The 12730-nt window shown below is 38.9% G+C and overlaps 2 protein-coding genes across 2 annotated transcripts; one reads left to right on the top strand and one right to left on the bottom strand.

The window, feature by feature from the left end:
* The first annotated feature begins 1036 nt into the window (after positions 1–1036).
* On the top strand, positions 1037–11347 carry zbtb21 (zinc finger and BTB domain containing 21). The gene is made up of 3 exons (XM_077546841.1): positions 1037–1140; positions 4435–7480; positions 8173–11347. Exons 2-3 carry the CDS (start codon positions 4437–4439, stop codon positions 8216–8218), a joined length of 3090 nt encoding a protein of 1029 aa, XP_077402967.1. The 5' UTR covers positions 1037–1140; positions 4435–4436; the 3' UTR covers positions 8219–11347.
* Positions 11130–12679, bottom strand: atg101 (autophagy related 101). The gene is made up of 2 exons (XM_077546842.1): positions 12151–12679; positions 11130–12072 (listed from the first exon to the last, which is right to left on the bottom strand). The coding sequence occupies exons 1-2, from the start codon at positions 12400–12402 to the stop codon at positions 11668–11670; spliced, it is 657 nt and encodes a 218-aa protein (XP_077402968.1). The 5' UTR covers positions 12403–12679; the 3' UTR covers positions 11130–11667.
* Between the last annotated feature and the right edge of the window lie 51 nt (positions 12680–12730).

The raw sequence follows: 12730 nt of genomic DNA, 5'->3' as shown, positions 1-12730 counted from the left end.
ACACCAATTTATAGTCCTAAAAAAACTAACATGCATGTTTTTGGAATGTGGAAGGAAGACAAAATGTAAAAAGAAAACCCATGCAAGCACAGGGAAAACATATATATTCCACACAGGAAGGTCACAGAATGGATTTAAATCAGAACTTAAATGGGCATGCCACTCTGACACAGTGAAATACAATTTAACTAAGGCTCTTTTTTCCCTTCCAGCAGCATCCCCCTAGCTGCATCCCCAAGTGATTTCAACCAGTGTATTAAAAGTACCCGTTCAACTGTGTTGTAATTTTCATCCCTAATTAAACTGAAGAACTGGAAAAACAAACAAAAGTGTAACAAGTTTAAATGACATTTATGTTTCCATCAAATTAAGGGAGAATATGCTTGCCTGGTCTGATTATTCCCATGTGAGCAAAAGTGATATAATAATATTAATATTAATAATAATATTTTTTATTTGTAAAGTACGGAAGCGTATTGCATTCACTTGAAAATAAAAAAACAACTCCGGTTTTTCTGACAAATTTTTAGGGGATGCTTTGTTTTTGTTTTTTTGTTTTTTTTCAGGTTTTTTTCCCCCAAAACAAACAAAGCTCCCCCCAAAAAATTTGCCAGAAAAACAGGACTTTTTTTCCCAAGTGAATGCAATACGCTTCCGTAGTAAAGCACTTTACATTTGAACTCAAACCTCAAAGTGCTACAATGGGTACAACATAAAACAACAGTAAAACCAATATATTAAAAAGAAACAAACAGTAGAACCAATAAAAACACTGTAAATAAAATAAAACAATCATAAAAATCAAAGTTTCTGCAAACAAGTATGCTACTACACAAACAAATACGTCTCACAACGCTGCAGTGTTTTTCATAAATAGCGTCTCCAATCCAGTATTTAAAAATATGGTCATACCCCTTTAAACGTGCGCTAACGTCAGTCCTACCTTGGTCCCGCCTTCGAAATCTTCTAGCCAATCCAAGCGCAGTGCACGTGACGAGCATTCATTGCAATGACCTCATCCCTGGTGTGGGATGACGTCAAATTCAAGATGGATGGAATCACGACCAGTACGCAGAAATCGACACAACACTGAATAAACTCCAGGTTGTTTGGATGAAAGAACTTAATCACGAGGGCCGGGTAAGCGCAGAATTCTATTTTAAGTTCGCTAAATACGGAATGCAACATGGTTGGTTGAGTAGCATTAGTGGGAGCATTTTTTTCTCCTTCCCCCCTGACGTAACTCAAAGGGGCAGTTATGCTGTTGTTAAACCTGAGCAGCTACAACCTGTTTAGCTTGAGCGGCGTCTCGTTTTAGCGGGGTTTTTTTCTTCTTCTCCAATAGTCAGTATAAAACAATGCGGCTCTCATAGCAGACGTAGCGGATTTATTGATATTGTGCTCCTACCGAGAGTGTATTAAACAGAGTCCATAGCGCGCCCAACTTTTCCCTCCTAACCACATTTTCGCAAAACGACCGAGCAGGAATGGCTGAGCGTGGCGCCATTCACGTTTAGCCTCATAAATCACAAACATGCCGCCACTCTTTTTTTTAAGGGCTATTTTTTTGTGGAAATAAAGTGTCATGCGGGAGTACGCCACGTCTCACGGATGATCTAATACCCGAAGCGTTACTGGACTTCCTCGTAGAAAAAAAGAAAAGAAAAGAAAACGACACGAGTGACTACTGATTCGTTATTTGGGGTGAGGTTCGCTGTTTTAGTTAGTAGTTTTACAGGCGGATGTATGAAGATAAACTGAATCCTAAAATGACGTGTCGAAGTTTGCAACACCAATAATTAACATAATTGTGTCATGCTTACATCATTTGCGTACCTCTGCTGAGATAAGGAGCACATTTTAGGCAGATAGGAGTGCATGAAACGGTTGTTTTCCTTCTTTGATAAGATGTGTCGAACATTTTGTCTGGTTAGTCATCTAATGAATAAAAATAATTGTGTAAACTTAATTTGAAATAAAAAACAAACAAACATTGTACAAAGAAGTGCCACATAACTAAAAATAAGAGGCTGTGTCAGAAAGTCAAGTAATATCTGAATAAATAGAATATTAAATCTATTCTGCACAGCACAGTGGATCGTAATTATCAGTACACAATTGCCTCACAGTTCTGTGATTCTAGGCTCAAGTTTTGGTTCTGGCCTTCCTATGTGGCATTGCATGCTCTCCCATACTTGCATGGGATTTCATAAGTGATTTATCCTTAAACATTACAAAAACATGCATGTTAGGTTAATTTAAGACTAAATTGTCCATAGGTTAGGGCTGCTCGATTATGGAAAAATATAAGAATTACTATTATTTTGGCAATAATTGAAATCACGATTATTCAAACAATTATTTATGTTTTGGTACAAAACAAGAAAAATGTTTACGCATTTAAAAATATTAAGACCAATTATAAAAAAATAGAAACACTAATTATGTAAGTTCCATTTGGACCAAACAGAATTTATAATCATATATATTTATAATAATATATATTCATTTATTTATTTATGTTGGCAAATACTTGAAGTTTTGCAGTAGGATAATTATACTTTTTTCGTAAAATGTTTAAATGTAAAAAAAAAATATATATATATATATATATATATATTAAGAGAAATAAAATTATTTGAAACACTCTAATTATGCAAATTCCTTGTGGATGGAAAAAAAAGTATTAAATTATTTATTTTAAAATTTAAAAAGATGCAAATGTATAAATTTAAACAACTAAAAAATTTGTAGTAATAATATTTTTAAGAATAATGTTGATTTTGTAATTGTGGAGTGTAATAATCGAAATTGTAATTTAATTTCGATTAATTACACAGCCCTACCAAAGGTGACGCTGTGATAAACGTGAGCAAAAATAGCAAGGTATTACAGTTTTAAATGTACAACTCTTTCATGAAATACTTAGCTAAATAAAAACATTGTTTTGTTCCATTGAACACAATCTATTTTAATTTCAAACAACATATAGAATTAAGGCTGTCAAAATTAAAGCGTTAACTCTGGAGATTAATTTGAATTCATTAAAGTGTTGAAAAATTTACTGAGTTAACTCAATTAACTCAGTGTGTAGCCAAACTTGGAGTCACTGGCGGGAAGATTAATTAACATGGAATATAGGTAGTTTTCTATTTGCTAGGTTCTAGCACACCGCGACTCTAGTGAGGAAAAGCACTATAAAAAATGAATTCTTCAATAAATAATAAATAGTAGTTTGTTGGAATATTCTTTGAACAGAATACAATTATTAATCGTAAATGTGCAGAAAACTCAAAGCATTGCATTATGACGCAAACATCTGAGAATCACTGACATGGAAAATATTATTTTTTGTGATTCATATTTTATTTGCTAATATTTGTGTACTGGCCTTGTTTGAGCCGTCTTAATAAATACTGTTATTTAATTTGTTTCATAACCGATCACTCATGCACATCTTCATCCGGTGTTTTTAGACCTTAGCAGAATTGACTTGAGTCATGAAAAGTAATTAATGTTTCATAGAGTGTCAATAGCTCCTTTTATACAGCCTGTTCGTGCTGGGATTTATCTGTTTTTTCCTAAACATTACGGACACGGAATATATGTTACGGCTCTGATGTGGCTATTTTGAAGAATTGCTGTTTAGAAAGGTCGCTTAACACAATCAGACACACTAATATAACAAGTAGGCCTACCTGAATGGGAATTTTTTTAGTAGGGCTGCTCGATTATGAAGAAAATATTAATCACGATTATTTTGGTAATAATTGAAATCACTGTTAGGACAATCTTTTTTTGGGGGGGGGGGGGGGGTAAAAAACAAAAAATGTTTAAACGTACAAAATAAATTAAAAATATTAAGACAAATGAAATTATTTGAAACACTAATTATGCACGTTACTTTTGGATGAAACAAAATGTATTAGTTAATTTAAAATTTAAAAACAAGGTGAAAATTGATCAATTTAAACAACACAAACAACTAAAAAACTTGTATTAATAATCTTTTTTTTAACAATTATGCTGATTTTATAATTGTAATCATTTGTAACACGGCGTGAGACTCAGCTTTTTTAGTGCTTATTTATTTGTTTTACTCTATTTTATGTTTTTATTTCAAGATCCACTAGTGGGTGACGGCGAACTAACGTTACATGCAGTATATCTGGGCCAGGTTACTTGGGTGGCCCGCCCAAGCATTGACATGGTGTGGGAAACACTGTTTATGTTTACTATACAGCACTTTGTATTCAGCTGCTGTTGTTTTTAAAGTGCTTTATAAATTGAGTTGAGTAGAGTAATCATTTTGTAATAATTGAAATTGTAATTGAATTTCAATTAATTGCACAGCGCTATCATCAAGTATAATAATCAATAATCATGTTTGCTTGTTTATTTTGACAGCTAACCTCTTCTTGTGTCACCTTACAGCAATGGAGAGCCTAGTGCACTACAGTTACCCGGCCCATGCCCTCTCTGTGCTGGGGCTGCTCAATGAGCAGCGTCTCCGAGGCCACATGTGTGATGTGGTGCTCGCCGTGGCGGATCAGCGGTACCAAGCACATAAAAGTGTTCTGGCTGCTAGTAGTGAATATTTCCAGTCTCTCTTTACCAGGATGGATGACACGTCATTGAAGGTTGTAAACCTGGACTTCTGTGAGCCCGATGCTTTTGAGATAGTGCTGAATTACATTTACTCCTCTTCACTTTTGGTGGACAAAGACAGTCTTTCAGCAATCCAAGAGCTGGGCTACACCTTGGGAATCCCTTTCCTCACCAACATAGTTTCTACAAGGCCACATGCGTCTTATTGTGTCTCTCGAAAAAGACTGTCCTATACAGAGGGGGAAGACAATGATGTCCATACAAGGAGCGTCATTGTGTGCCGTGTCCGCAATGACATATCCGAACCCTCTTGTCCAAACTATCAGAGAAAAACACCAGAAAGGTCATCATCTCTTGACACAACTGACTTGGCTCATCCTCCATCAGAGCCTAGTTCCTGTGTCTCAGTCAGAAACTCAGAATCAATCACTCATAAATCACCTGAACAGAGTGAAGCTACTGGAAGGAGGTCCACCCATGCATACGCATCCATTTTAAAAGGGAATCCATCCTACATGTCTGCTATTAGGCCCCAGCTGAAAACATCTGCATCATTCAGCGAAGCCGAAGTGCAGCATATTAGGATGCCGTCTTGCTCAGACCAGGACATGAAACAGGAGTCAGAAGAGCAGGAGCCACATTACAGCACCAAAGTGTCCTTTCAGGGTCAGGCCTCTGAGCTGAGCCAGACCATTGACCGGAGCGGGCCACTCATAAAAAGCTTACTTCGAAGATCGTTATCCATGGACAGCCCTGTTCCGGTCTTCTCGCCCACACTGGAGCTCAAAGAGCTGCAAAATCACGAACAGTCAGTTGTTAAATTGGCATCAAAGACATCTGATCCCGAAATATCAGCTCACAATGGAAACTCAAGAACGTCTCCCATTATTCTTAAGTCAAAGTACCACAGCAGAAGCGATGAACAAACTCGGGTAGAAAGAGAGCATAGTGTGAAAGTAGAGCCCAGCAGTCCACTCGCAGACCCTATGGACATTATTCGAATTACAGTGCAAGAAGCTTTGCCAGTCAATCTTAAAGACTTGCAAGCAAATTATGAACAGTGTTCCAAGGCTAGCTTAATTCCTTTCGGGAAACGAAAAGAAAGGCCAGACAACAGACGGTACCCATTTAAGAAGACCAAAATATTAAAGGATCACGCCGTCTCCCCTGAAGAGAACACGTCAGAAGTTGTGTCTCGCAGCACCAGCGAAGATAACGAGATCAATGACGAGTCGCTTCTGAACAAGATTTTTACATGCTGGAACTGTTTCAAGGTTTTCAGGTCCAATGCTGGACTACATAGACATGTAAATATGTACCACAACCCCGAGAAGCCGTACGCTTGCGACATCTGCCACAAGCGCTTCCATACTAACTTCAAAGTCTGGACACACTGTCAAACACAGCATGGTGTCCTACAAAACCCGGCATCATCTTCCAGCTCCCCGGTGATGGATGATAGATTCCAAAAGAAACTGATAGACATGGTGCGAGAGCGAGAAATCAAGAAAGCGTTGCTCTGGAAGCTGAAACGGAACAAACAAGCTTTGCAGTCTTCCACCCTCAGTAAAAAGCGATCAAGGTCCAACTTTGTATGTCCCTATTGTGGGAAAGCGTTTGTGTTTCAGTCTCAGTATAGGCAGCATTTAAGGACACATCCTGCAGAAAAAGCTGACAAGGACGCTGCTGCAGGGGAGAACATCCTCTACCAGGAACAGGATGGGGTGATTCACCAGAAGAATTCCGATACTGGTGTTTATGCCTGTAGACTCTGTAATATGAAATTGCCTTCACTCGTTGAGCAGGGGGATCATGAGAGGGGCTGTCGGCATTCCACTGTATGTCCGTACTGTGGCCTCCGATTCTCAAGTCCAACAGTCAAGAAAGACCACGAGGTGCACTGCAAGTACAAGAAACTGACGTGCCTGGAATGTATGCGAACCTTCAAGTCCTCCTTCAGCATCTGGCGCCACCAGGTGGAGGTGCACAACAATAACATGATTAATATTAAGGAACATATGAATCTGAAGCAGGAAGAGCATAACGAAAGAATGTCAGAAATGTTCATAGAGGAGCATTACACCGGTGAACCACTTGCAAGAGAGAGAAATATTTACAATGACTCCTCAGGCACACCTATGTATGATTCAGAAGACTCTTCGTCCTATGTGCCTGAGGACCTAAGCATGGGCCATCATGGGAAACTAGTGGTAAAAGAAGAGCCACTGGAGGAGTCTGTGAGCGAGCGGGAAGAAACGGAGAGCAGCCAAACGGGACTGGAAGAAGCTGGCGTGTGGCCTTGTGAGAAATGCGGAAGTCTTTTCTGCTCTCGCAAAGACCTGGAGCGTCACCAGGAGCTCCTGTGCCACATCAAACCCTTCATCTGTCACATCTGCAACAAAGCCTTCAGGACCAACTTCCGCCTTTGGAGCCACTACCAGACACACATGTCGAGCTCGAGTGAACACGGAGCCAAAGAGATGGATGGCCAACCCCCACCTCTGTCCCCCTCCCCGCCCATGACCTCTCAGAACTCTGAACGGCCCTCTTCACAAGCCTCCGTGCTCAACCAATCAGCGCCAGTCGCCGTTGCAGTGGCCGACGAGTCCAGCAGCCCTGAGACTTCTATGTCATTGGTAAACAACACCAAGAGCCGAGCTCAGCTTGAGAAACAACCAAGCAACCATAGTCCCGTGTCAAGGTCAAACAGCGTGGAGAATTCAGGCGGGCCTCAGGAGTCAGAGACCCTCTTTTATCACGCATCGTCTCTGTCTGCCTTGACCTTCAAGAGGCAGTACATGTGCAAACTGTGTCATAGGACCTTCAAGACAGCTTTCAGTCTCTGGAGCCATGAGCAAAGTCATGGCCACGTGTAAGCATCTGGCAGGTTCATACTCGATAATCAAAGTGGCAACCAAGACTGCAAAAGGCAAACTTTGAATGTATAGCTTCCTCGCTTGCCTCCAGCGTACAATATTAAAGTCCGTAACCCACTGAGGGATGAATGTTTGCCAGATAATGTTGATTTCACGTCAGGGTTGGTACAAGGTCGGCGCGTTTCCTAAACAGTCTTAATGGTTCCTCTGAACAGTCTTAATGGTCTTTCTTGTCGTAACATGTTCAAAATGTCTTCGCGACAAGAAAGACCATCAAAACTGTTCAGAGAACCATTAACACTACTTTAGAGTAGTTGTTCTTAGCCTGTTTTCCATGTAACTCTCAGCCAACACAGGTGTTTCAAACGATCACCTAATCAACAAACTCTCGACAAAGCCTGATAACGATTCTCAGCTGTGTTGGCTGAGGGAGACATGGAAAAGAGGCTGGATAGAGGTACTCGAGAACCGGGTTGAGAACCACTGCTTTAGAGAATGTTTAGGAATCCCTGTGACCTTGAATGAACCCTGACGCATATGTTCACCCCTCAGTGGGATACGGTCTTCCTCTTTGTTTAAACATGAATGTGCAAATGAGTGCTAGATATGTTTTGGTTTTGGAAATGGGTTATTTTCATTTCAAAATGTACGACTTTAGTTGCCTAAAAGTATTTACATGTACTTGTAGGTGTTTTAAGAGAGCAAGATATGGAGGTGTGACCCATGTGACTTGAGCTGTACCACATGTGACTTCAATGAGCAAGGAAGGGGTATGATGACGTGCATTGTTTTCCAAGTAAATGCTTTAGTTGATATGCTGCAGTTCAATTATAGGTTTGTGCTTTTGCTGTTGCTTCAGAATCGTTTATTAGTGTGATGAACTTAAAAGATTCGTCACGCCTCATGCACTTTTTTTTTTTTTGCCTTCATATAAATAGGGAGATGTCAAATGTTCAAAACTGTTTGAATTGTACAGTTGTGATTTTAGGACTGATGCATTTACCTAATTGCTATTCACTTTCTTCACACGTGAATTTGTTGAATTATTTTTCTCACTTTCAAACTGCAGTACCTTAATGCACATCACAACATAGCATACACCAAAACATCTCAGGTTGTTCAGGCATTTCAGAACACTGATATAGGGAGAAGCCAGGTTACAGTCATTACTAATTTATCTTCCTAAGTATTAATTAATTGGGTGAGTAAGATACATTTTGTACAATTTAAGTGGGTGTGATTTTGTAAGTTGTACAAACAAGTTTTTTTTTCTCCTCGTGGCAAGTGGCGTAGACTGAACAAAGTGACGTGATGTGTTTGTGTTCCTCTACTTTGCAGAGTATTTGAATCTGATCTGTAATGTATGGTACAATTAAACTTGTTTTGCTTCCTTTTGATTGATAGGTCATTATGGTAACTTAATTCGCAAGGCCCTAGAGGCATAAGTCCACTCAGTCCAAGTACCCTTGAGCGTGGACCTCACTTTTTGTTCGTCATCAGTGGTGGATTAACAGATTTATATTCTTTTGTGTCGTCATCATTGTATAAATGAGGCAAAACTGTAAAAGTGCTTTAAAGACAGGTGCTATATATATACTCAGCACGTTAACCATTTAAAGCATTCGCTACTTAATACTATGCTAAAAATGATTACTCGTGATTCAATTTAAGATGTGGAGGCTCAATTCTTCTTACAATTTTAACCATATTACTGAATTTCATTTAACAGCAAGGCTTCATAAATCGTCAGTGAATGTGTCATTAAAGTTGGATACTTGACAGATATTGGATAATATAACACAGTTATGGACCTTGGCTTTTCTCATTACCTACTGTACTTGAAGTTGTATGTTAAGACCTATATTATTTAAAAATTAAATATCCGCCAGCCACCTTTGAGTGAGTTAGCCTTACCGGCGTGACACCAGTATTAGAGAATTGCATAATGTACAATCAAACATGGAAACGAAGTGGACTTTAGTTGACAATAAGATTTATAGTTTTGTGCAACCTACAATTTTTTGGGAGAATATTTGGTGGCATCATGACTTCGTTCATGTAGTAACATCAGGAACACTTGATTGCAGAATTGTTTATTCCCATGGGGTATGTGTTCTTGCTTCCTTAAGTGACAGTCACTTGAAATTCTGTTTTGAATGTAGCCTAGGCGCTTCACAGTTTGTATTCTTGTACTACTACATACTTTTGCTTTGGCTTTATTGTAAAAAATTGAGAAATATGTATAAATTAATAGTGATACGTTTAGGAGCTGCAAAATTCAAATAGCGCCTCTCAATGGCAACACAGGCTTTGGTGTGGCAGATTCTTTTGATAATAGGTGAATATCACTATTCAAGTGCTTTTGGTGTCCTCATAAGAATCGCTCATCATGAAAGTGTAACAGATTGATGAAACTGAGTTCTTAATATAAGTGGTCAAACATTTGCTACAATGTATAGTGATGTCACTGAAAATGCTGTTACTTGATTTTATGGGATAAAAAAAATGGTGACTAGTTGTAGAGTAGCCTATGTATGTTTCATAATTTGTCATATACGTGTTGTTGGATGTCAATGCTATGCTAACATGTCCATGCTGTCATAGTGAAATATCAACTGATATACTGTAAATCCTTCAACCTTTTGAACTATTTGTTAAACGGTACACAGTGAGCTTGCTAATCAAATTGCGTAGCTTAGTGAAGGTCAACCATGCGCTCATGAAATGCTAACATTAGCCAAAAAATGTCCACCCTGTCAGCAGGTTCACATCTTGCGATTTGCATGCACATTGTCTGCAGTTAATTAATTTAAAGAAGAAAAGTGTGATAGTAAGGAAGTGAATGTTCAATGTATGGAGCATCTCAGATTTGAGGGAGTGAAATGGGAAGTCTCAAAAGCACCTTATGGTGATATTGACTCAATAGTGCTCTTAAATTCTTTGTAAGAAACTTTCTGTACTGTTCTTGAGAATTATTAGGATTGTGTCCATGGATGTGTTTCTGAAGTTTTGTACCAGTTTTGTTAGTTAAAGAAAAACTTTTTAGTACACTTCTGCTCTACTTGCAATAATATTTGTATCAACATTGGTTGTGTTATTGTTGCTTTTTTGCAGCTGTTTTTTTTAGTTTTTTTTTCTACAGTTTTTGTGCTTTATCTCTGTAATAAAGAGTGACATTGTGTAAACGCTTTTTTTTTAATTTCAAAATGGGTATTAAAAATACCCTGTATATTTATTTGAAATGTTTAAACAAATACATTTAACCAACAATAACTTCATTTTCAGCGAGTTCTTTCAACACACCAGAAACAGTAGCTATCACAATTCATATAACTATAAATGTAGTTAAACTTCAGACACCACATTGTGTAGCTTCTTCAATTATCAAACTGAAAAAAAACAACTGTCCTGCTGGAAACCTTCATCTTGGGGGCTCAAATTGTATGTAGGTCAATCTGTGGGCCACTGTGGCTGGGAAACTAGAAATGGATGCCATTTTATTCTCGTTTGATCATATGTATATGAATTTCTGTGTAGTGTTTTTTGTTGTTGCTCTGGTCATCAATGCCTAAAACACACAAAAAAAGCTGTAAATAAAAAGTGTCATCAGGTAACATACATGGATGGACAAAGTCCCACTTTGAAGAGATTTTTGAAATTTATTTACAATAAATTACATATAACAATCATTATAACAATTTTAGAGGCAATAATGTCATCAACAGAATGTTGCCGTATGATCTACAGTAAATGTTGCATTTGTGACCGTTTTCAGGCGAGGATAAGGAATTAAATAATTGTACAAATACTTCACAATCAAACACAAAACCATTAAAGAGCAGAGAATAATAGTGTATGCTTTTCCTTGCACCATCATGTGTGAAGCTTACAAACCAGCACTGTTTGCACGTAGAATAGAAACGAGGAAGGGAAACACTTCAGCTTTGCCGCAAGGGAAAGAGAGATTATACATAGCATCAGTTTTGAATGGGACACAATTTTCAAAAGTTTTACAATTGAAAAAGATGAGTTTCACTCCTGACTGCATGACTACTGGTTATGATGGACCCCTAATGAATGTTGTCCACTCAATCTCCTCTTGCTAAGTGCCTGTCCTTTTCTCAAAGAGTTCCTATCAGATCTACTCCTGATGGATTTGTGTGTAGTGAGAGACAAATTAAGTTCACAGTGCCAGGGTGTCTTTTATCAGCCTTCTCATGGTGGTGCTCACAGATGTGCCCAGAGAGTCTGTAATCTGGTATGTGATCTTGTGGAGATAAGGCTGGACTTCTCTCAAACTGGTGTCAAAAACATTGTCCACTTCGGACTGGGTGGGCATCTTCGGCACATAGCCGTGGCGGTTGATGACCTCGACGACGTTGATCACCTTCTCTGCGAGTTTTTCTCCCACCTTCTCTCTGCAGATCTGCCTTTCCTGCTCGTTCGCTAGGTTGACGACATTGACTTTGATGCTCCACACCTCCCAAGGAATACACTCGTCAGAGAAAGGCCAGCGGGATTTTTTCTTCTGGTAGAATTCCAGGGAAATTTGACCGATGCCATCACTTCCAGAGATGCTCAATGCGTCCTGTAAACAAACATGTTCATATGGGTCAAACGACAGGTTCTCAGTTGCGTCATCAAAACACCCCGAAAGGAACAGTACCTTGAATTCAGACACAGCTTTTTTGAGCATCCTGTCAAGCTCATCCGAGCCAATTCTGATAAAAGTGAAGTCGATGAAGTCACAGTCGATGTCCACAGTCCCAACTGTACCAATAGAGTAGGTACCTTCCTTTTTGTAGTGAAATTTCCCAGTGCTGCGGTGCATTAAAATTGTGTGCAGCAAAGACAGTATTGCCTCTTCAACCTGCCTCGCCTCCACTGTGACTTCAAGAAGCTCCGATCGACAGTTCATTGCCAAACTGTTTTTATAACCTACTCACATGCGATAACTGATGGCAGTGGTGGCGTCTGTTTACAAACTACATTTAGTGTTAGCTCACTGCTAGACCTGTATTTGATTACCGTGACAGACAAGTGCAACAACAAACTGACTAAGTATTATGACAATATGTCGTGTGATTATCTCCAGACAATCCAAATTGTTATATTTCTGTCCACGACTTTTAAGGCAACATCAAGCTACCGAGCTAAATGTTAGCTACTAAAGGAACCGGAAGCTGCGGTGGTTACGTCAGTTGTACTGTCTACGGCAAGTTACCTGGGTCAAAATAATCTACTAA

This window comes from Vanacampus margaritifer, chromosome 16 (assembly GCF_051991255.1).
Source record: "Vanacampus margaritifer isolate UIUO_Vmar chromosome 16, RoL_Vmar_1.0, whole genome shotgun sequence".
NCBI lineage: Eukaryota > Metazoa > Chordata > Actinopteri > Syngnathiformes > Syngnathidae > Vanacampus > Vanacampus margaritifer.
This window is presented reverse-complemented; position numbering and strand designations above follow the sequence as displayed.

Excerpts from the sequence above, each read along its gene's own strand:
- zbtb21 (XM_077546841.1), top strand. The coding sequence starts at position 4,437 with ATGGAGAGCCTAGTGCACTACAGTTACCCGGCCCATGCCCTCTCTGTG. Across the intron at positions 7,481-8,172 it reads GAGCAAAGTCATGGCCACGT|GTGTTTTAAGAGAGCAAGAT; the intron begins GTAAGCATCTGG and ends ATGTACTTGTAG.
- atg101 (XM_077546842.1), bottom strand. The coding sequence starts at position 12,402 with ATGAACTGTCGATCGGAGCTTCTTGAAGTCACAGTGGAGGCGAGGCAG. Across the intron at positions 12,073-12,150 it reads AAGCTGTGTCTGAATTCAAG|GACGCATTGAGCATCTCTGG; the intron begins GTACTGTTCCTT and ends GTTTGTTTACAG.